Source organism: Triturus cristatus, unplaced genomic scaffold (genome assembly GCF_964204655.1).
Source record: "Triturus cristatus unplaced genomic scaffold, aTriCri1.1 SCAFFOLD_255, whole genome shotgun sequence".
NCBI classification, from domain to species: Eukaryota; Metazoa; Chordata; class Amphibia; order Caudata; family Salamandridae; genus Triturus; species Triturus cristatus.
Genome location: NW_028187355.1, coordinates 433,114 through 453,565, shown reverse-complemented (window position 1 = coordinate 453,565; position 20,452 = coordinate 433,114). Strand labels below are relative to the sequence as shown.

Genomic DNA, 20,452 nt, shown 5'->3' with positions numbered 1-20,452 from the left:
ATTCGTTCAAGGTGATGCTGTCGAGGCATTCACTGCGCTTCACACCATCTAAGTCATATAAGTCACACGAGCACTTGGACCTCATTCCACCTGCCTCTAAAATGCCCCCTCCATGTTGGAAAACAGTTCCTTCCCACAACGCTCGTACACGCCCTATGCGTACCACCAATTTACTCTCGGAGAGCGATCTCCTCTCTCTTCTGCACTCTTACGAACCCTCCCTCCCCAATTCCCTTCCATCCTCTCAGACTACCATCCCGACTATCCCCCTCAACCCTCGCAGACCCGCCACACACAACAACAGAGGAGTCTGTGCTAATAACCTTAGAAGAATCCTTGCACCTCCAGATCCCTCTTCTTCCATCTCTGCACCCCATCTGAAATGCACTCTTCTAAACTGCCGATCAGCCTCCAGACATGCTGCCGACATAGCTGACCTCATCATCTCCCAGGAGCTTGACATCCTATTTCTTACGGAAACCTGGTTAACAGATTCATCCACCCCAATACTCGACATCCTAGTTCCTCCTAACTACGACATCATTAGACTCGATAGATCTGACAAGATAGGGGGCGGTATAGCTTGTATACATCGCAGCAGCATCACCATAAACAGAGCCATTTCACCCTTTTTCACATCATGCGAATACCTATGCCTAAACATTTGCTGCAAGGGCAAACCTGTTTGCTCATTCCACATCATCTACCATCCCCCAGGAGACAACCTCCTCTTCATCGAACACCTCATGGATTTGATCTCCTCTAACAACGGGCGGCAAAATACCCAAATATTCCTAGGCGACTTCAATCTCCATTGGAATGACATTAATGACTCAGGGGTCAACAGTTTCAAAAACTTCCTGGATGATCTAGCCTTCACCCAATCCTGCAGTAGTCCTACACACATTAAAGGATCAACCCTTGATCTCATTATCTCCAAAGCTGACGTCATCCAGGTGGACTCGATCCACCCATGCGACTGGGTGGGGCATCACATTATTGCCTTTCACATCAAAGAAACCTTTAAATTCAACTCATCGCAACCCACAAAACCAAAGATCTGGAAAAGAGACCTGAAAAAAATCAACCCCAACTCACTTCCCGCCTCCAGCTATAACCTGCTCCAGCCCCCTGTAAACACCTCTGACGTCCATGTTCTCACGAATCACTATCTCAACGCTATGACCTCGATAATTAATGAGGCCGCCCCCCTGCAACTTAAGAGAGCTCCCATTAAAGATTCCAAGCCCTGGTACAACGCTCTACTTAATGAGGATAGAAGAGCCCTCAGATCCTCAGAACGCAACTGGAGAGCAGTCCCATCGGCTCTCCACCTGAAACTCCTTAGGAAAAAGAGAAATGCATACTACAAAAAAATTAAGCGCACTAAAGCGGACTTCTTCAGACACCAACTTGACCAAGCTAAAAACAGGCCAAAAAAGCTCTTCGAACTTGTCAAAAATCAAACCAAGGAAGCTCCCCAACGGGCCCGAGATCTAGATCGCCCACAACCTAACTGTCAAGAATTCTCCACCTTCTTCAATCTGAAGACTGACAACCTCATAAAGGATCTCCTTAATGACAGCCCATTACACACTGCTCCTCATACGGTAATCACCCCGTTATTTACACCCATCCCATGCCACTCCCCCCCCTAAGGCCGACACCAAAAACGAGGCAGCCTGGTCTTCCTTTGAGACGTACACTGAAGACGACCTGGGCAAGATTCTCAACAACCTGAAACCGGCCAATCATTTCACTGACCCCCTCCCGGCTAATGCAGTCAAAGCCCTTTCACCTTGGCTCCTTCCACTCTGGACCAAAATCATTAACAGCTCACTCCAACAAGGCTGCATCCCGGATTCCCTCAAAGTAGGCCAAATCTCACCTATCCTAAAGAAACTCTCTGCTGATCCTACTGACCTCAACAACTACCGTCCCATTTCCAATATCCCCACTTTGGCCAAATTGCTGGAAAAATGTGTAAACCGACAACTGACCAATCACATAGATCACTTCAACCTACTAAATAAACACCAATCAGGCTTCAGAGCGGGTCACAGTCACAGCACTGAATCGGCCATGACACACATTCTTGATGATGTGCTACAAATCCTTGACCAGAATGGTTCGTGCTTACTCATCTTACTAGACCTCTCATCAGCCTTTGATACGGTCAAACACCAGAAACTATTAGATCTCCTGGAGCATAGGATGGGTCTGTCTGGCACAGTGGTAAAATGGTTTACATCCTTCCTGCATAACCGTACACAAAAATTCAAGGTTAACAACGCGCTCTCCAATGCCTCCCCTGTATCTCTTGGGGTGCCGCAAGGGTCCGCACTCTCACCGTCCTTATTCAACTTGTTCATGGAACCGCTCACTGAAATCCTGAAAACTTCCAATGTTCAATTTCATATGTATGCGGACGACACACAACTATACCTCAAGATCAACTCCATAGAGGACGTTAATTTGCTCAACTCCACACTCATGATCACCCAGTCTTGGTTATTAGAAAATCATCTCAAACTCAACGCATTAAAAACAGAATTCCTCCTCATAGCACCACCGGCCAAGATCCCTCTAATGCATGACCTGATCAAACAGCTCTCCGCGTTCAACGTACAACCAACTATCGTGGATTCTGCAAAATCCTTGGGGATCACTCTCGACAACAACCTCATGATGCAAAAACACATCAGTAACGCCACAAAGAGAGCTAATTTCCAGAAAAGTACCCTAAGGAAACTGAAACCCTTCCTGCCACTCGAGGACCTCAAGTTGACAGTACAAGCGCTAGTTCTCCCTTGTGTGGATTACGGAAGCGTCTCCCTGTGTGGACTACCAAAAGCTGCAACAGCGCTCTTAAGAGCGTCTATCAACGCCGCGGCAAGACTCATCACTGGCTCGAAAAGAACTTCACACATTACCCCGGACTTAAAATCCTTGAACTGGCTTCCATTTGAAGCTAGAATCCACCTAAAAGTGGCGTGCATGACACATAAAGCCTTACACCACAACTCTCCCAGCTACCTCGCGCAGAAACTGACAATCTCTGGTGGTCTACGCACTTCCAGGAGTGTCGAAAACCTTTTACTGAAACCTCAAAGGTTCAACAAAAAGAAAACATATAATTGATCCTTCTCTGGGATGGCGCCCAAAATTTGGAACACTCTTCCACCCTTCTGCCTCCCCTTTTTATCCCCCTTGTGGTATCTCTTGCGCTTGCACCCCACCGCTGGGTGCCCCCCCCCACAGGAAGAGCAGATGTGTTGGAACTTGCATGCCGCCCCGTAGGTACATTCATTGGCCTAGAACTTCCAGCAGATAACTGGTGTCCCACTACTGTGTGGCGCCTTCCACGAGCTGAATTGTTTGGTCTTATGAAATGGCCTCCCCTTCCCCTTGTGGGAGGGGCCCTCGAAAGGACTGCTCGTTTCTACCCACCCATGCTTTGGCCTCCCGTGCCACCATCATCTTGTGTATGAATCCTGAAACATCCTCCTTGTTCCACTCCATCTCTGGGTATGTCTGCATTTTTAGCCTGAACCCTTTATCATATTCCAGCCATGCATCACCTGGGAACTGTCTCTGCGCGTCGTGGATGTTGGACTCGTAGAGCCAAAGGTCGGCTGCGCAGCGCGGGAATTTCTCCACTATAATACAGGCCATGATCCGGAATGCGTCAAGCCAATTATCAAAGCTTCTCTACTTACGCTCTTTTCTCCGTTCCATTTTGTCCTCATCCTTCTTATCACAGGTGGTCAAGTCGAGCCCATCTAACTGTATCTCCAGGAGTGAAAAATATCAATGAACTTCTTCCTCCAAATCCTCTCCGTGACCGCCGGTGGTATGAGGCTAGCTAGCCCTGTGGCCCTGGTCGTTAATGACGCTGGGTCCGGTGAGGTGTGCATATATGCATCAGGTACCGCTAGTGTGGGGGGGAGGATGGGCGCCGGGGGAGTACTCCCCCAAGCCAACGTGGGATACCCTATCTCGCTCTGCCCCTCTATGACGCTCTGCCCCCCTAATCGCTGCCAGCGCACGTGGCCTGGGTCTATCAGATGTCAAGGTAGCCCGAGATCTCTTCCTCTGCTTGGACCCCCAACCCATCTGGCCCTCCTATGCCGCCTTGTGCCTGTGCGCCTGGTGACCCTGCTTGCCTGCCTAACCCCTGCAGAAACATTGGTGCCAGAGTCTTGAAATATTCCTGTAAAATTGCATTGATATGCTCACCATTAGAAACTGTGTCCGTTGACCCCCTGGTTGGCCCCGCCGCCGCCGTGCTGGCTACAGGTGACTGGGTCTTCCTTTGGAGGGCCTTCTTAGGTGCCCCTGCCTCCGCGAGCTTGGCCGGCGCCCTCCTCTGTCGTTTGGCCACTGGTGCGACGGGCACCGTCTGGCACTGGTGACTTGGCCCCTCCTCGTCGTCTTCCTGTAGGCAGGTGTGCAGCCAGTCGTGTCCGTGGACCTCTGAAGCCGCCCGGATCCGCCGCATCAAGTCGTTGAGGTCTTCCTGCTTCCTCTTGCCCCTTTTTGCCATCCTTCTGGCCGCTGCCGCTGCTGCCTGTGTGCGGGGTGCTGCCGCAATTAAATGCACCAAAAACACTGTTGCCTAACCCCTTGAGTGGGGTTGGACGCTGCTGGTTATGCTGCGGGGTGCTGCCGCACACGTATGCACCAAGACACCTCCACAGTAGTTACTCTAAGCACACCGCCTTTGAGTAATTAAAGCCCGTAATGTTTTAAGAGCTCCAAGCCCTCGTGAAGTGTGTGCCCTGCGAGCGTTGGCTCCCTTGTACCTCCGTATATGCTGAGTTCACGCCCAGCCTTTGATCCCAGCTGTAGCCAATGCCCCTCGTTTTCTGTCCAAAACAAATCCAAACTTAGTCAAGTCAGTTACCACTGCTTACTCCTTTAATTGTAGAAACAGAAGCACCAGGGATTGAACACATAACCTTGAGAGTAAGAGTCTCAGCCCTTAAACTGGCACAGCTCCTCTTTAAAGCTTGAATCTGTGTGTATAACCTTTTACTTGCCCAACTTCATCTTTAAAAATATCACTGGGTTTCTTCAGAATAATCTCCAAAGAAGACATCAATTGAAATGCTATTGACAGTTAAATCTCTTAATTGAATAGGGCGATCTGAGCCTAGACATAAAATCACACCCAACTTCCCCAAATCAAACCATCCTACTATGTTTTTACCATCAATAGCCACATACATTTTTGTAAGCACCTTGCGGCCCTCAAATTCCAACGTATCTTCAAAGAAGCCTAACATGGAAATATCAAAATTACCAAACGCCTTGGGGTTAACATCAGTTTTCATGAGTTTAACACCCCTCCAATTATTTTTAAAAAAAATATCGGAAAGGATGGTAATCGGTGAACCTAAGTCCACCAATGCTTCAAAAGCTACGTCACTACTAATACAATACCCAAAGGAGCCTTAAAAGGAATGGTAATGTTGTTTACAGAATCATCAAACAAATCATCATAAACAGTAAGAAGTACATTTCCTAAGTCATGCTCTGCACTAGAAATATTATTAACACTAGAGTTTGAAATTTTCTTTGGTGCTTTGCACACCGATGAAAAATGAACCAACTTTGCCACATTTGATGCATTTTCTTTTTAAAGCCGGACAGTCCGAACAATTGGCCAAGTGTGTTTTGGCACCGCATCTGTAACAACTTAGAATACTGTCTCTGTTATTTTTGGCATTTCCCTTATTGGAAGATTGTATGGCACAAACAGGAGAAGAGGAAGCAGCATTTCTAGATTCTTCAGCAGTGATGACCTTTGAGGTCAAAATAGACCTTTCAATTCCTTTCGCCAAATCTAACACTTCACCTAATGTAGGATTGCGACAGGCAAGGAGTCTTTCTTGTACTTTTTTTGACTCACAATTGAACACAAATTCATCTCTAATGGAGAAATCTACATTTGCGCCATACTCACAGTTTGCTGCCAAAACTCTAAGAGCTGCAACACATTCTTCTATGGTTTCATCAGGAAGTTGTTTCCTTTTGTGAGAAGAATGTCTTTCAATTAAAACATTAGGTTCATCCTCAAATTATTTCTCTAGTCTTGCTACAGCTTCCTTATAAACATTCCATCCATCTCCTCCACTACTGGGTGGTGCTATGGGGATGAGATTCTTGAACATTTCAATTGCTGCCGTGCCTAGAAAACTAAATAAATTTGCTTCCAATCTTTCAGGTGAAAATGTAGTGCCATCAATGGCTATTATGTAGTTTTCAAATGATTCAAACCATTTCTTCCATGGCAATTTTGGTTTGCCTGGAATCTGCAAAAATATGGCAGGCTGATTACAAATTTGAGAACGTAAATTCTTTTTTTTAACTACACTGTATAGTGGATAAAGTATTAATCAGTCAGACTTAAGTACACATATCACTCAAATACAGTGTGCATATCACTGTAGAAGAAACATGGACAAATAATTATACAGGAAATGCCCAAGTAATATTATCACAAACGTGTGCAAATCACTGTAGTAAAAGCTAATGAGAAATGTTCCTTATTAAACATGTACCTCAATATGGTACCATTAGAACTTTTCTTAAAACCTCCAACCTTCTAGTAAGTGAGCGAATCACTGATTGTACTCAAAGTGTGCGAATCACTGGATCCGCAAGTAATATTTAAAACACACCACAACTGAAGCTAGTCAGCGCGAAGAACTGAAATGTTCCAGAAGAAGCCGCAGTAAGCCTTGCTGTAACGGATCACAGCGTTTCCGAATGCAAAGCTGGTTATGGAAAATCCAACAACATTAAAATGGCCTCCAGGTGACGTAAAAAGTGCAAAACGTCCTCCCAAGATGGCCGCCAGTGATGTGAGCTGCGTAGAGGCACGTCTGACACGTCAGCGCATAGGTAACTTGGCAACAATCGTCAGGGAGAGACGTCACAAGGATCACTCGCGTGAACAGCTCAGAGCGCGTTGCAAGACTATAGCGCGAGCAATGTCACGAGCGAGCAACAGATCCTTCAAGTAATAATTTCAAATTACAGTACCTTGACTTTAGACGAGGAAGTAGCCGTGAAGAAAGTGTAGAATCATGAAGAATACCTCGACGAATATATTCCAAATTTGTAGAAGAGGTAACTTCAGGGATTCTTTCTCAGGTTAAAAAAAAATGCAGTGGGTCGGCACAGATTATTAAAAACCAATCGTCGCCATTGTAATGAAGCGAGTAATCCGTGGTTTATATAAAAATTATTCTTCTTTATTTAAAGTACCATGAAAGGACCCACTGGTGCAAGAGCGAAGGTATCCAACTCAGTCAACCTCCAACCGCTTCTCAGCCTTTCAAACACAAGCTCTTGCATCAGTGAATTCCATATTACACATGCAAACTCCAAATGACATACACAATAAGGTAGTGACATAAGGAACTCTAAACTCTATAATAGAGATAAAGAAAAGACACAATACCACAAGGTTGCTTGTTTTCTAGTTGTGGGAGGACGTGACCTGGCAGTTCGGTCTGGACTGTACCCATTGAAGCAGGGTTAAGGCAGATTTGCCTATGGCTAGGTCCAAACTGAGATGGCGTGGTGGCAGTGGCGTAACGATAATTGAGGGGGGCCCCCTGCAAGGTACGTGGAGGGGCCACCTCCGGACTCTATCAGGAGCTTCCCGGCCGAAGTGTAGTGCTGAGGGGGCCCCCTGGACCTTAGGGCCCCCCCCCGCACTGCGGGGGATACGGGGGCCTGTGTTACACCCCTGCGTGGTGGGCAAAAAACGGTGGCTTGGGATGCAGCCTGAGTAATCCCCAGTGGCTGAGATTAATTCAAGCATTCCATCCATCACTTTATGTTTTGATGCACCAAGAGGAACGGATATACCCAGACCAGGGACCCGTGCTCACTGTGTTTATTTATTTATTTATTTACGCAACTTTTATAGCGCGACAAATACCCGAAGGTGTCTCGGCGCTGTGGAGCAACTAAAGTTCATCATCCTACCGTCTTCTCACTGGTTAAACAACCATGTTTTCAAAAGCCTACGGAAACTAATCAGATTCGGAGCGGCTTTAATGGCAATTGGCAAGAGGTTCCAAAGTTTTGGAGTGGCCACGAGAAAGCGCCTGTCGCCCCAGGAGACTGATCTTGTACGTGGCACCGGCAAAAGGCTGGTATTGGCCGATCTTAATTGCCTACTGGGGGTATAGAACTGAAAAGCTTCGATCAGGAATCTGGGTCCAGTGCCATGTATGGCCTTATAAGCAATGCAGAGGGCCTTGAATTTAACGCGGCTCTCAACTCTCAGCCAATGAAGCTGACGAATACCAAGGGTGGTAGATTTGCGGCGAGGGATGTTGAGGAGAATCCTAGCAGCCGCGTTCTGAATAGATTGCAGCTTCGTTATGACACGCTTCTGAGTATGGAGGAAGAGAGCGTTCCCATAATCTATTTTTGAGAAGACTAAGGTAGAGACCAGAGTCTTCCCAGCTGACGGAGGGAGATATGGTAGCAGCTTCTTAATCTTTTTCAAGATGTAAAATGAAGATGACACAACCTTATTGATATGGAGGTCAAAGACCAACTTGTTGTCAAAAATCACTCCCAGATTTCTGGCTTTTTCCACTGGGACAGGTGGATGGCCGAGCTTTTCTGGCCACCAACCGAGGGACCATTCAGGGGAAAGTTTTCCAAAGGTCATGATCTCGGTCTTGTCCGAGTTAAGCCTGAGGCAATTCAAGGCCATCCAAGTACTGACCTCGAGCATAGCTTTCTGGAAGTTGGCTGCTACAGTAAGGCCATCCTTATGGATACCCAGCACCAGCTGGGTATCGTCTGCGTACGATGTTAACTGTATCCCATAGGCCTTTATTATCCTCGCTAAGTCCGCTACATAGATGTTGAAAAGCATAGGACTTAGCGAGGAGCCTTGTGGGACTCCACAAGGGAGTGCAGAGATGGGAGAATAAAAGTCTCCGAGCCTTACTGTCTGGGTACGGTTTGCCAGGAAGGATGAAATAAGATCCTTGGCCCGACCATTTATCCCCAGAGCTGTGACACGGTCGACAAGAGTGACATGGTCGACCGTGTCAAAGGCTGCTGACAGATCCAAAAGGATAAGAACAGCCGCCCCTCCCTGATCCATGATCGTCCTGATCTCATCAGAGGCCTTTATCAAGGCAGTCTCTGTTCCATGCCCTTTCCTGAACCCAAACTGCGTTTCGTCGAGAAGTTGGTGGGTCTCGACGAACTCTGAGAGCTGCTGATTCATCAGATATTCGCATACTTTGGCAGGAAAGGGCAGGCACGCAATCGGTCTGTAACTTGCGACAGCAGTAGGATCTAAGGAAGGTTTTTTTAAAAGGGGTTTAATAACAGCCTTCTTCCATATACTAGGAAATTGGCCTGTTAGGAATGGATGTATGACGTTACAACGCACACTTTTACAACGCATGCACTTACAACGCATTTTTTACAACGCATAATCCATTACAACGCATGACATTACAACGCATGACACTACAACGCATTTTTTAAAAATACCTTTACAACGCATTGCCATTACAACGCATACTACCTTTACAACGCATACCATTACAACGCATTATATTAAATTACATTTAAGGTAAGTATTAGATATTATAGGGGTAAAAATTACTATTATAACTCCAGGGGGTGCAACAGTAGGGTAAGTGTTGGATAGTATAGGGGTAAAAATTACTATTCTAACTCCAGGGGGTGCATCAGTAGGGTAAGTGTTGGATAGTATAGGGGTAAAAATTACTATTCTAACTCCAGGGGGTGCAACAGTAGGGTAAGTGTTGGATAGTATAGGGGTAAAAATTACTATTCTAACTCCAGGGGGTGCATCAGTAGGGTAAGTGTTGGATAGTATAGGGGTAAAAATTACTATTCTAACTCCAGGGGGTGCATCAGTAGGGTAAGTGTTGGATAGTATAGGGGTAAAAATTACTATTCTAACTCCAGGGGGTGCATCAGTAGGGTAAGTGTTGGATAGTATAGGGGTAAAAATTACTATTCTAACTCCAGGGGGTGCATCAGTAGGGTAAGTGTTGGATAGTATAGGGGTAAAAATTACTATTCTAACTCCAGGGGGTGCAACAGTAGAGTAAGTGTTGGATAGTGTAGTGTAATATTATGCGTTGTAATGGTATGCGTTGTAATGGTAGTATGCGTTGTAATGGAATGCGTTGTAAAGGTAGTTTTTAAAAATGCGTTGTAATGGTATGCGTTGTAATGTCATGCGTTGTAATGGATTATGCGTTGTAAAAAATGCGTTGTAAAGGTAGTGCGTTGTAAAAGTTGCGTTGTAAAGGTTGTTCCCCGTTAGGAATATATTATTGCAGATTTCCATCAAAGGGAGGGAGATCACTTCTGTGAGTTTCTGCATCACGGACGGAGGACAGGGGTCCAAGGGGGAGCCTGATTTAACAGTGGAGATGATTTTAATCACGTCCTGATGTGAAACAGGTGAGAAACAAGGGAAGGAGTCAGGATTAGGGTGCGACAGTACTTCTTTCCTGCTGTCACCTCTATGTTCAGTTCTGATGTCATTTTCAAATGAAGCGTAAATATCTGCAACCTTAGTGGTAAAAAAGATGGCCAATTCATTGCAGAAAGTCTGTGAGGGCTCCACTCCAGGCCCAATGGAGGGGGTGGACAAGGTGGTGACGACGGAGAAAAGTTCTCTGGCAGAGTTGGCAGCAGTCTCGATTTGTGCTGAGTAAAAAACTGTTTTTCGGGCCAAGATCGCCTTTTTATAAATCATAAGAGCGTCTTTATAAGTTTGTCTAGCTGTGGGACAGTAAGCTTTCCTCCAGCGCCTTTCTAAATTCCTACAATGTTGGCGATGTAGACGGAGATCTTCATTATACCAGGGGGCCGAAGGAGATACTCTATTGGGTTGCGTGAATTTCTCTGGGGCCATTAGATCAGCGGCACTTCGGATCCAGTCCTGAAACTCTGAAGCTGACGGTGACAAGCTATTTCCTCCCTGAGGACAGGAGGAGGCCAAGAAATGCAACATCTGAGGGAGATCTGCAGTTTTCCAGGCCCGGGTACCTATCTTAGTGCGAGGTCTGGGGTGCGGCAAGGCAGAAGATCGTGTATCTAGTTGAAAAATAATAGCCCTATGATCTGACCATGTAATTGGAATAATGTCTGATACAGTAATGTCAGGATCATTAGTAAATAGCCCGTCAAGGGAGTGTCCAGCTTGGTGTGTGATACCCTTGACTAATTGGTGCAGTCCAAAATTGGAAAAATCAGTCGTAAGTTGGGCGGTGTCTGGGTTGTCCTGATCTTCCAAAAAGAAGTTGAAGTCTCCCAATATAGTAAATTTATCTGAACAGATGACATTGTCACTCAGGTCAGAGAGGGTAGAGAGAAAAGAGTTACGGGGGCCAGGGGGTCGATAGAGTATTATACCCTTTAGTGCCCGCTTGGGATTAATACTGATAGCAAAAACCGCTGATTCACAGTTAACCGAGTTTATAGGATCGAGTGTGGTGCGATATTTATCCTTGTAAATAATTGCAAGGCCCCCACCTCGTCCTATAGGCCTGTCATGTCTGGCGACACTATATCCAGCCGGAGTAGCGTTGCAGAAATCCGGGCCACTGGAATTGGGCTATACCTGGCAGACAAGCACATAATATGGGCAAAACTGGTCCTGGGTGCTTGTTTTCTAGTTCAGGGAGGACTTGGCCTGGCAGTTTGGGCAGGACTGATCCCATTGGAGGAGGGTCAAGGTTGATTTGCATATGGTTGGGTCCAAACGGAGGGGGCATGGGTATGAATTGTGATGTGGCCCTGAGCGATCAGCAGTGGCTGAGATTAATTCAAGCCTTACATCCATCACTTTGTGCTAATGCATCACTCCAAAAACCATACGTAAGCACCATGAAAAATCGAAGTCTCGCTCTGTGGAGAAGAAATCCTTCTGAGGCTTTACCATAAAATGTGCATTTCTCAAACTGTTAGCAGAGCATTATTCACACTTGCTTACAGCACTTGAGTCAATTTTTGGTCAGCATAAATAACTCTATACAAATAAAACATCTCCACTTCCCAGTCTGATCCAGTGCTGGGAACTGTTTAGGGGGAAGAAGAGGTCACTTATGTTGAGACCTACCTTGTAGGTGTGCTGCCGGCTTCTCTGGACTGCTGGCTTCGTGTCTCCTTGCCAGGAGGTAGGAGGCTGCGGAACACAACAGCATGATGTTAAACATGGGGTGTCTGTGCCTAACAGATTCACAGGCATCATCTTATCAACAGGGCAGCATTTGCTCCTAGCGCTGGCCGCCACAAACCAGCACCCTGAGCACCCATCTAATCACTGCCCCTACAATGCAATTTAATTTTATTCTCTTCAATTTTTCAAATTGTTTTTTCCCTTCAAATGTGATGCCAGCTTAATCTAGGGTTCCTTGTTTGCCGATATCGATAGACACACATAGGCCCAGTTACTAAATAAATGGAGCGGTATCTGTGAGGGACATCACTCTGTTCATTCATAAATAGTCTGGAGAGGTTTCATGTCAAAATGTAGACCAAAGAAACATCCTGCTGCCAGAATATCATGGCCGAGATATCGAGAACCAAAATATCAAGGAAGTAAGTGCATATAGGTAAGTATAGATTCACTAGTCTTTACATACACATACCTTGAAGAAACATGTATCCTCAAGCTGCAGTTAGGTGGTCCTGAATGTCTTGTTCATGATATTATTCTGGAGTCCATAGAATTCCCATTCCTGGATTATCTGGGAGCGGGAACATTGGACCCGATTTTACAGACTGAAAAATCTGGCTGGTAAAATTGCTTATGTTGTAGCCGCCAGACCCTGGCCTTGGGCCCCTGGTCAGTGGCATAACAATAGCTCCTGTGGCCCTTGTGGGGTGGGGGTCGTGCACTCCAAGGGGCCCTCTCCGGCACTGTGCATGGGCGGCGGGCCCCTGAACTGAAAGCTCCTGACTGGGTCTGATGTATGGGGGCCCCTCTATGTATTTTGCAGGGGGTCCCCTCAAGTTCCATTCTGTTATACTTGCTGCTCAGCCAGTGTGAGTGTGGTGAGGAATGTTGGTGAGTGAGAGAGTCAGTTCGTGTATGGGCTGAGCAGCAGGAAGGCTGCTTCTGGTGGCGCTCTCTGTACTTTCTCTATTTATACTGAGTGAGAGAGTCAGTTCGTGTATGGGCTGAGCAGCAGGAAGGCTGCTTCTGGTGGCGCTCTCTGTACTTTCTCTATTTATACTGAGTGAGAGAGTCAGTTAGTGTATGGGCTGAGCAGCAGGAAGGCTGCTTCTGGTGGCGCTCTCTGTACTTTATTTATACTGAGTGAGAGAGTCAGTTCGTGTATGGGCTGAGCAGCAGGAAGGCTGCTTCTGGTGGCGCTCTCTGTACTTTCTCTATTTATACTGAGTGAGAGAGTCAGTTCGTGTATTGGCTGAGCAGCAGGAAGGCTGCTTCTGGTGGCGCTCTCTGTTCTTTCTCTATTTATACTGAGTGAGAGAGTCAGTTCGTGTATTGGCTGAGCAGCAGGAAGGCTGCTTCTGGTGGCGCTCTCTGTACTTTCTCTATTTATACTGAGTGAGAGAGTCAGTTCGTGTATTGGCTGAGCAGCAGGAAGGCTGCTTCTGGTGGCGCTCTCTGTACTTTCTCTATTTATACTGAGTGAGAGAGTCCGTTCGTGTATGGGCTGAGCAGCAGGAAGGCTGCTTCTGGTGGCGCTCTCTGTACTTTCTCTATTTATACTGAGTGAGAGAGTCAGTTCGTGTATTGGCTGAGCAGCAGGACGGCTGCTTCTGGTGGCGCTCTCTGTACTTTCTCTATTTATACTGAGTGAGAGAGTCAGTTCGTGTATTGGCTGAGCAGCAGGAAGGCTGCTTCTGGTGGCGCTCTCTGTACTTTCTCTATTTATACTGAGTGAGAGAGTCAGTTCGTGTATTGGCTGAGCAGCAGGAAGGCTGCTTCTGGTGGCGCTCTCTGTACTTTCTCTATTTATACTGAGTGAGAGAGTCAGTTCGTGTATTGGCTGAGCAGCAGGAAGGCTGCTTCTGGTGGCGCTCTCTGTACTTTCTCTATTTATACTGAGTGAGAGAGTCAGTTCGTGTATTGGCTGAGCAGCAGGAAGGCTGCTTCTGGTGGCGCTCTCTGTACTTTCTCTATTTATACTGAGTGAGAGAGTCAGTTTGTGTATGGGCTGAGCAGCAGGAAGGCTGCTTCTGGTGGCGCTCTCTGTACTTTCACTATTTATACTACAATCTTAATAAATATAACTTAAGCTGGAGTTGGATCATCGTTTCGTTACAACACATTCCTATACCCACCCTTAGCTCGTATGTACCACCTGCTCGGAGCAAGTGACAAATGTGAGCACTGAACAGGCTAAAGCCACATAATCAGCACAAGCAGCAGCAATACACACGCGCACACACACACACTCACACACACGCATAGGGCACCAGTTTAAGTTAGTCACCAAATTCGAATAAAAAAATAAAATAAAAACAAATGGTGGTTTGCCAAAAACATGATTTGACTATATTTATTAGTTACTTTTAGCTAGACTAGCGCCACCCAGGACACACCTGCACACAGAGCGTTGCAAGTTATTCACATAGCAGGAAGCAGGAGTGCAAGGTGCACATGCACCTGCAGCATGGGAAGAAGTAGTGCAAGCTTCCCTCACACACACATAACAGGAAGTAGATGTACAAGGTGCCCACAAACACACACACACCTGCAGCATAGGGAGAAGCAGTGCAAGCTTCCCTCACACACACATAACAGGAAGTAGATGAACAAGGTGCACACACACCTGCAGCATAGGAAGAAGCAGTGCAAGCTTCCCTCACACACACATAACAGGAAGTAGATGTGCAAGGTGCACACAAATGCACACACCTGCATCGTAGGAAGAGGCAGTGCAAGCTTCCCTCACACTCACATAACAGGAAGTAGATGTGCAAAGTACACATTAACACACACCTACAGTATAGGGAGAAACAGTGCAAGTGTCCCTCACACTCACGTAACAGGAAGTAGATTGCAAGCAGCTCACACGCACACACCTGCAACATAGAAAGAAGCAGTGTAAGCTTCCCTCACACAGAATGGGGTACAACATACATTAGCAGCAGTACAACAACCCTCAGACTTTGAAAATATACAATAGGGGCAAAATAATAAAATAGGGGCAAAAGCTGCACAAACCTTTCCAGAAATATTAGGTACCACACAAAATAGCAGCACTGCAAGCATTCCTCAAACAAGTTCAACACAGGCAGCATCAGCACAAGCATCCCTAATGAATACCCCACTTACAGCGGCAGTGCATTCATCATACAAGTAAAGCACAGAACAAGTCAGTGCAAACAGCTGTAGCACTCTTCTGCCACAGCTCTGGCTTTGTGATGTTGCTGCCTAATGATGTTGTTGGCTTCCTGAAGAGCGTATTTTTTATGAGTTGTGGAAATTCATCCGCCACAGTCAGGAGGGGTGTAGTGTCTGCGCTGTCCAGTTCTCCCCGTGTGTCCTGTAACTACATATAGTATCACCTTGTGCTAAATCTGAGGGTTGATGGAGGGATGAAGTTGTTGACTCTGGAGCCAAGAGATCAGAGTAACTGCCCCAGGAATACAAAGTGAGTCTTATCTGAGGCACTGAACCTGTGTGTCCATAGTGAATATACTCCCACCTGCCTTGTGATGTCTGGCCATGTCCTACTCATGCGTAGATATAGCAGATCAGTATTGTCATGTGGTGACACACTGTGTGCAAGGACCCTTGCCTCCGTCTTCTCCGACCACGGTACTCATTTTAGCTACTTCTAGCCTCAATCTGGCGCCCCCTGCCTGTGGCTCTTCAGGTGGCTAGTACCCAAGCGAGCGACAAAGTGTCACTGACCGACAATTGGAGCACCTCTAAGGTCCACTTTGAACACATAGAACAAAACGCATTTAGGAGTGGTGGGATTACATCATGGCCACCCCTGAAACCCAAGATGTGACCCAAATCCTGATCCATGATCGTGTATGTGTCTACCTGGGAAGTCAGTGCTTGGGGAGGTAGGTGTCTCATTAGGGACCTCCAAATGTATATTTATTTCATTTTATGTACTTTGTGAAGTGTAGACAAGGCTTAGTAAGGCCAGAGCGTTGAGCCAGAAGAACTTAGTACACGCCAGATTTTCGTGATATCCACATATTTAGGAAACAATGAATAAAAAGGCCTCGTTATGTAACTGTTGTGATACTTATTGCACCTGATGAAATTTGCCTTTGCTGGGACAGTAATTACCACCCAATTAAGAGTTTTTTCCCCTGATAATGAGGAACAACATGCTAATTTTAGTGCTTACTGCACCAGAATGTGCAGGTTCTGGTATTTGCCAGTCATTGTGCTTCAGATCAATGTTGGGGGGGTTTGACCTGCCAAGATTCATCCGATGCATGCGATTTTTATTGCAATACTAATAATTCTGATATGTACATTTACAGGAATTACCACACATATCAGAAATGAACAGCAAACGTGCAATAAGGGTTTAAATGGGAATCCCTTAAATGAGTCACTGATTATCCTGAAAGCCTGGCAAACGTCCAGCCCTGAAGACGCTCTTGATCTACAGTATCGATACACATCTGGGAGAATGGCCAGGGGACCTCTAAGGCCAACGTCCAGCCCTGAAGATGCTCTTGATCTACAGCATCGATACACATCTGGGAGAATGGCCAGGGGACCGCTAAGGCCAACGTCCAGCCCTGAAGATGCTCTTGATCTACAGCATCGATACACATCAGGGAGAATGGCCAGGGGACCTCTAAGGCAAACGTCCAGCCCTGAAGATGCTCTTGATCTACAGTATCGATACACATCTGGGAGAATGGCCAGGGGACCTCTAAGGCCATCCTTTTCATAATCAGAGCTCCATTAAAATGCCAGAACATGGTGTGCCCTGAATAAGAAACTCAGGTCAGAATTGCCATATGGGGCCGGAAGCCTCTAATGTCTATGGGATCTGCCACACAGGAGAGCAAGCAAAGTGAGGCATTACAGGAACAGAAATGGCGTCAGCACCTCAAGGTGGGGGACTGACGGGCTGGCTCAAACTTCCATGAATACCCTTCTTTTCATTGATGGTGACCTCAAGAATAGGTCTTAGTCTTCAAATGTTGCCTAAATGGGAGTATCAGAGGGTGAGGGAAATTCTCAGTTCCACAAGTTTTGATATGTATCATGAAGTGAGCATCAAGGAAATGTAGTTTGGTGAGTCAACCTACCTTCCGAGTGGGCGTGGGCGCGTAGAGCTTTGTTGCTGGATTCTTTCTGAAAGAAATGAAAAGAATGCAAATGTTAAGTACGGGCATTAAAGGGACACTACACCAGTAAATTAGCCAACAAGATGCACGCAAAACATTCAAATATGTAGTGTAAACTAGTGGTGATGCCAACTTTAGCTGCAGAATGTTGTTTACATGTAGTGTTTTCTTGCATTTCAACTGCAGCTGTTGTAAACATTAGCTGAAAAATAAAGGTAGGTGCCGAGTCAATGCAAATATATAAATATATGTATATATAGCTCGCACACCTGCTAGAGTAGAGACATCCTTCCTACTCCTTTTATCACCATTCTGAGCTTTTTTGGCAGGAGGAGACACCTGCCAAAGGCACATCTGCCTCAATAAAAGTCATAACAAATATCAACTGTGTGATCCTGCAAGAACTCCAGTAGAAACTGGAAAAAGCATGCCTCCTGAACTCTAAAATCCTGCAGGAATTCATTCTTTTTGTAGCAGAAGCAGGAGAGCGGCCCTGCCATCAGCACTCTGAGACCCTACAGGAAGTCCAGCATTCCAGCTTGGGAGGTAGCCTGTCTTCTGAACTCTGAGGGGACTCTTCCTTCACTCTGGGAATCTGCAGGATGCCCAGCCTTCCTGCTGGGGATGGAGCCTGCCTTCTCAACTGAGATCCTGCAGGAATGCATTCCATCCTGCTGGTGAGGGAGGCTGCTTTCTGCACTCTGAGATCCCGCAGGAACTCCTCCTGCACTCTGAGATCCTGCAGGAATCCCACCTTCCTGCTGGGGAGGGAGTCTACCTCCTACACTCTGCGGTCCTGCAGGAACGCCTCCAGCACTCTGAGACCCTACAGGAAGTCCAGCATTCCAGCTTGGGAGGTAGCCTGTCTTCTGCACTCTGAGGGGACTCTTCCTTCACTCTGGGAATCTGCAGGATGCCCAGCCTTCCTGCTGGGGATGGAGCCTGCCTTCTCAACTGAGATCCTGCAGGAATGCATGCCATCCTGCTGGTGAGGGAGGCTGCTTTCTGCACTCTGAGATCCCGCAGGAACTCCTCCTGCACTCTGAGATCCTGCAGGAATCCCACCTTCCTGCTGGGGAGGGAGTCTACCTCCTACACTCTGCGGTCCTGCAGGAACGCCTCCTGCACTCTGAGACCCTACAGGAAGTCCAGCCTTCCTGCTGGGGATGGAGCCTGCCTTCTGAACTCTGAGGGGACTCTTCCTTCACTCTGGGAATCTGCAGGATGCCCAGCCTTCCTGCTGGGGATGGAGCCTGCCTTCTCAACTGAGATCCTGCAGGAATGCATGCCATCCTGCTGGTGAGGGAGGCTGCTTTCTGCACTCTGAGATCCCGCAGGAACTCCTCCTGCACTCTGAGATCCTGCAGGAATCCCACCTTCCTGCTGGGGAGGGAGTCTACCTCCTACACTCTGCGGTCCTGCAGGAATGCCTCCTGCACTCTGAGACCCTACAGGAAGTCCAGCATTCCAGCTTGGGGGGTAGCCTGTCTTCTGCACTCTGAGGGGACTCTTCCTTCACTCTGGGAATCTGCAGGATGCCCAGCCTTCCTGCTGGGAATGGAGCCTGCCTTCTCAACTGAGATCCTGCAGGAATGCATGCCATCCTGCTGGTGAGGGAGGCTGCTTTCTGCACTCTGAGATCCCGCAGGAACTCCTCCTGCACTCTGAGACCCTACAGGAAGTCCAGCCTTCCTGCTGGGGATGGAGCCTGCCTTCTGAACTCTGAGGGGACTCTTCCTTCACTCTGGGAATCTGCAGGATGCCCAGTCTTCCTGCTGGGGATGGAGCCTGCCTTCTCAACTGAGATCCTGCAGTAATGCATTCCATCCTGCTGGTGAGGGAGGCTGCTTTCTGCACTCTGAGATCCCGCAGGAACTCCTCCTGCACTCTGCGATCCTGCAGGAATCCCACCTTCCTGCTGGGGATGGAGCCTGCCTTCTTAACAGAGATCCTGCAGGAATGCATTCCATTCTGCTGGGGAGGGAGCCTGCCTTCCAGCACTCTGACATCCTGCAGGAACTCCTCCTGCACTCTGCGATCCTGCACTCTGAGATCCTGCTGGAACTCCTCCTGCACTCTGTGATCCTGCAGGATCCTGCATAAACTTCTCCTGCACTCTGCGATCCTGCAGGAACTCCTCCTGCACTCTGTGATCCTGCAGGAACTCATCCTACACTCCGCAAACCTGCACAAAATTCTCCTGCACTCTGCGATCTTACAGGAACTCCTCTTGCACTCTGCGATCCTGCATTCTGAGATCTGCCGGAACTCCTCCTGCACTCTGAGATCCTGCTGTAACTCCTCCTGCAATCTTAGATCCTGCTGGAATGCCTGCCATCCTACCTTGGTGTTGCGGTGCGCGAGGACCAGAAGCGTGGTGGCAGTGCCTAGCGCCAAGATGCACATGAGGCTGGTGAGCTGCCAGCAGCGGTCCTGCGCCCTGGGCTGCACGCGGAGCCGCCCCTGCTCTGAGCCCGTCACGGCGTGCTCGGTGACAGGCTCCATGGTGGCTCGTGCGAGTGTCTCCACGTAGCGCCTGGTGCCGGCTGGGTTCTGGCCTCCGCCGCCTCTGCGCTTTATAGGCAACCATCCCTCTCGGAAGCTGTGAAGTCTCAGAGGGGGAACCCCGCAGCTAGGAGGAAGCCGGCACGCCAGGGGGCGGGGCCGGGCACTCAAAGTACCGGGAAGAGGATGCTGCGAGTTTCAGAGAAAGTGCCAAAAACGGAGAGAGTGTTAGGCCGTTGAAATACGGGGAAATGCAGGGGTTGGGGCGGTGTGGGAAGGTCACGACAAAGAAAAGCACCAATATGGAGGGAAAAATTGCTGGGGGGAAAACGGGTGTAATTGAGAGGAGAGGAGAAACGTGCACTGCCCGAGAAAGGTAGAGAAGGGAGAGACAGGGATGAAATAAACAGGAGCTGTGCACAGAGGTGGAGGTGGGTTTGTGAGGTCAAGTGCCATAGGAGTGGTGATAAAAGGGCAGGTTAAATGCAGCAGGAGAGGGGCAGGTAAAAGGGAGAGAGATGGTGATGAAAGATCTAAAACCCCTCTAATGGCTCTCACAATGTACCTCTATTCTGACCTGCACCATGCACTGCTGTCTGTCCTG

General features: G+C 47.6%; 1 protein-coding gene across 1 annotated transcript in view; it reads right to left on the bottom strand.

Annotated features, from left to right (window-relative positions):
* Positions 1-19,896, bottom strand: part of LOC146771207 (lymphotoxin-alpha-like) — a 62,648-nt gene extending 42,752 nt beyond the window's left edge. The window contains exons 1-3 of the mRNA XM_085640298.1: positions 19,687-19,896; positions 17,305-17,350; positions 12,155-12,220 (exon numbers count right to left, since the gene is read on the bottom strand). Coding sequence (XP_085496424.1) covers positions 12,155-12,220; positions 17,305-17,350; positions 19,687-19,848 — 274 coding nt within the window. The 5' untranslated portion in view covers positions 19,849-19,896. The remainder of the gene's footprint in view (positions 1-12,154; positions 12,221-17,304; positions 17,351-19,686) is intronic.
* Between the last annotated feature and the right edge of the window lie 556 nt (positions 19,897-20,452).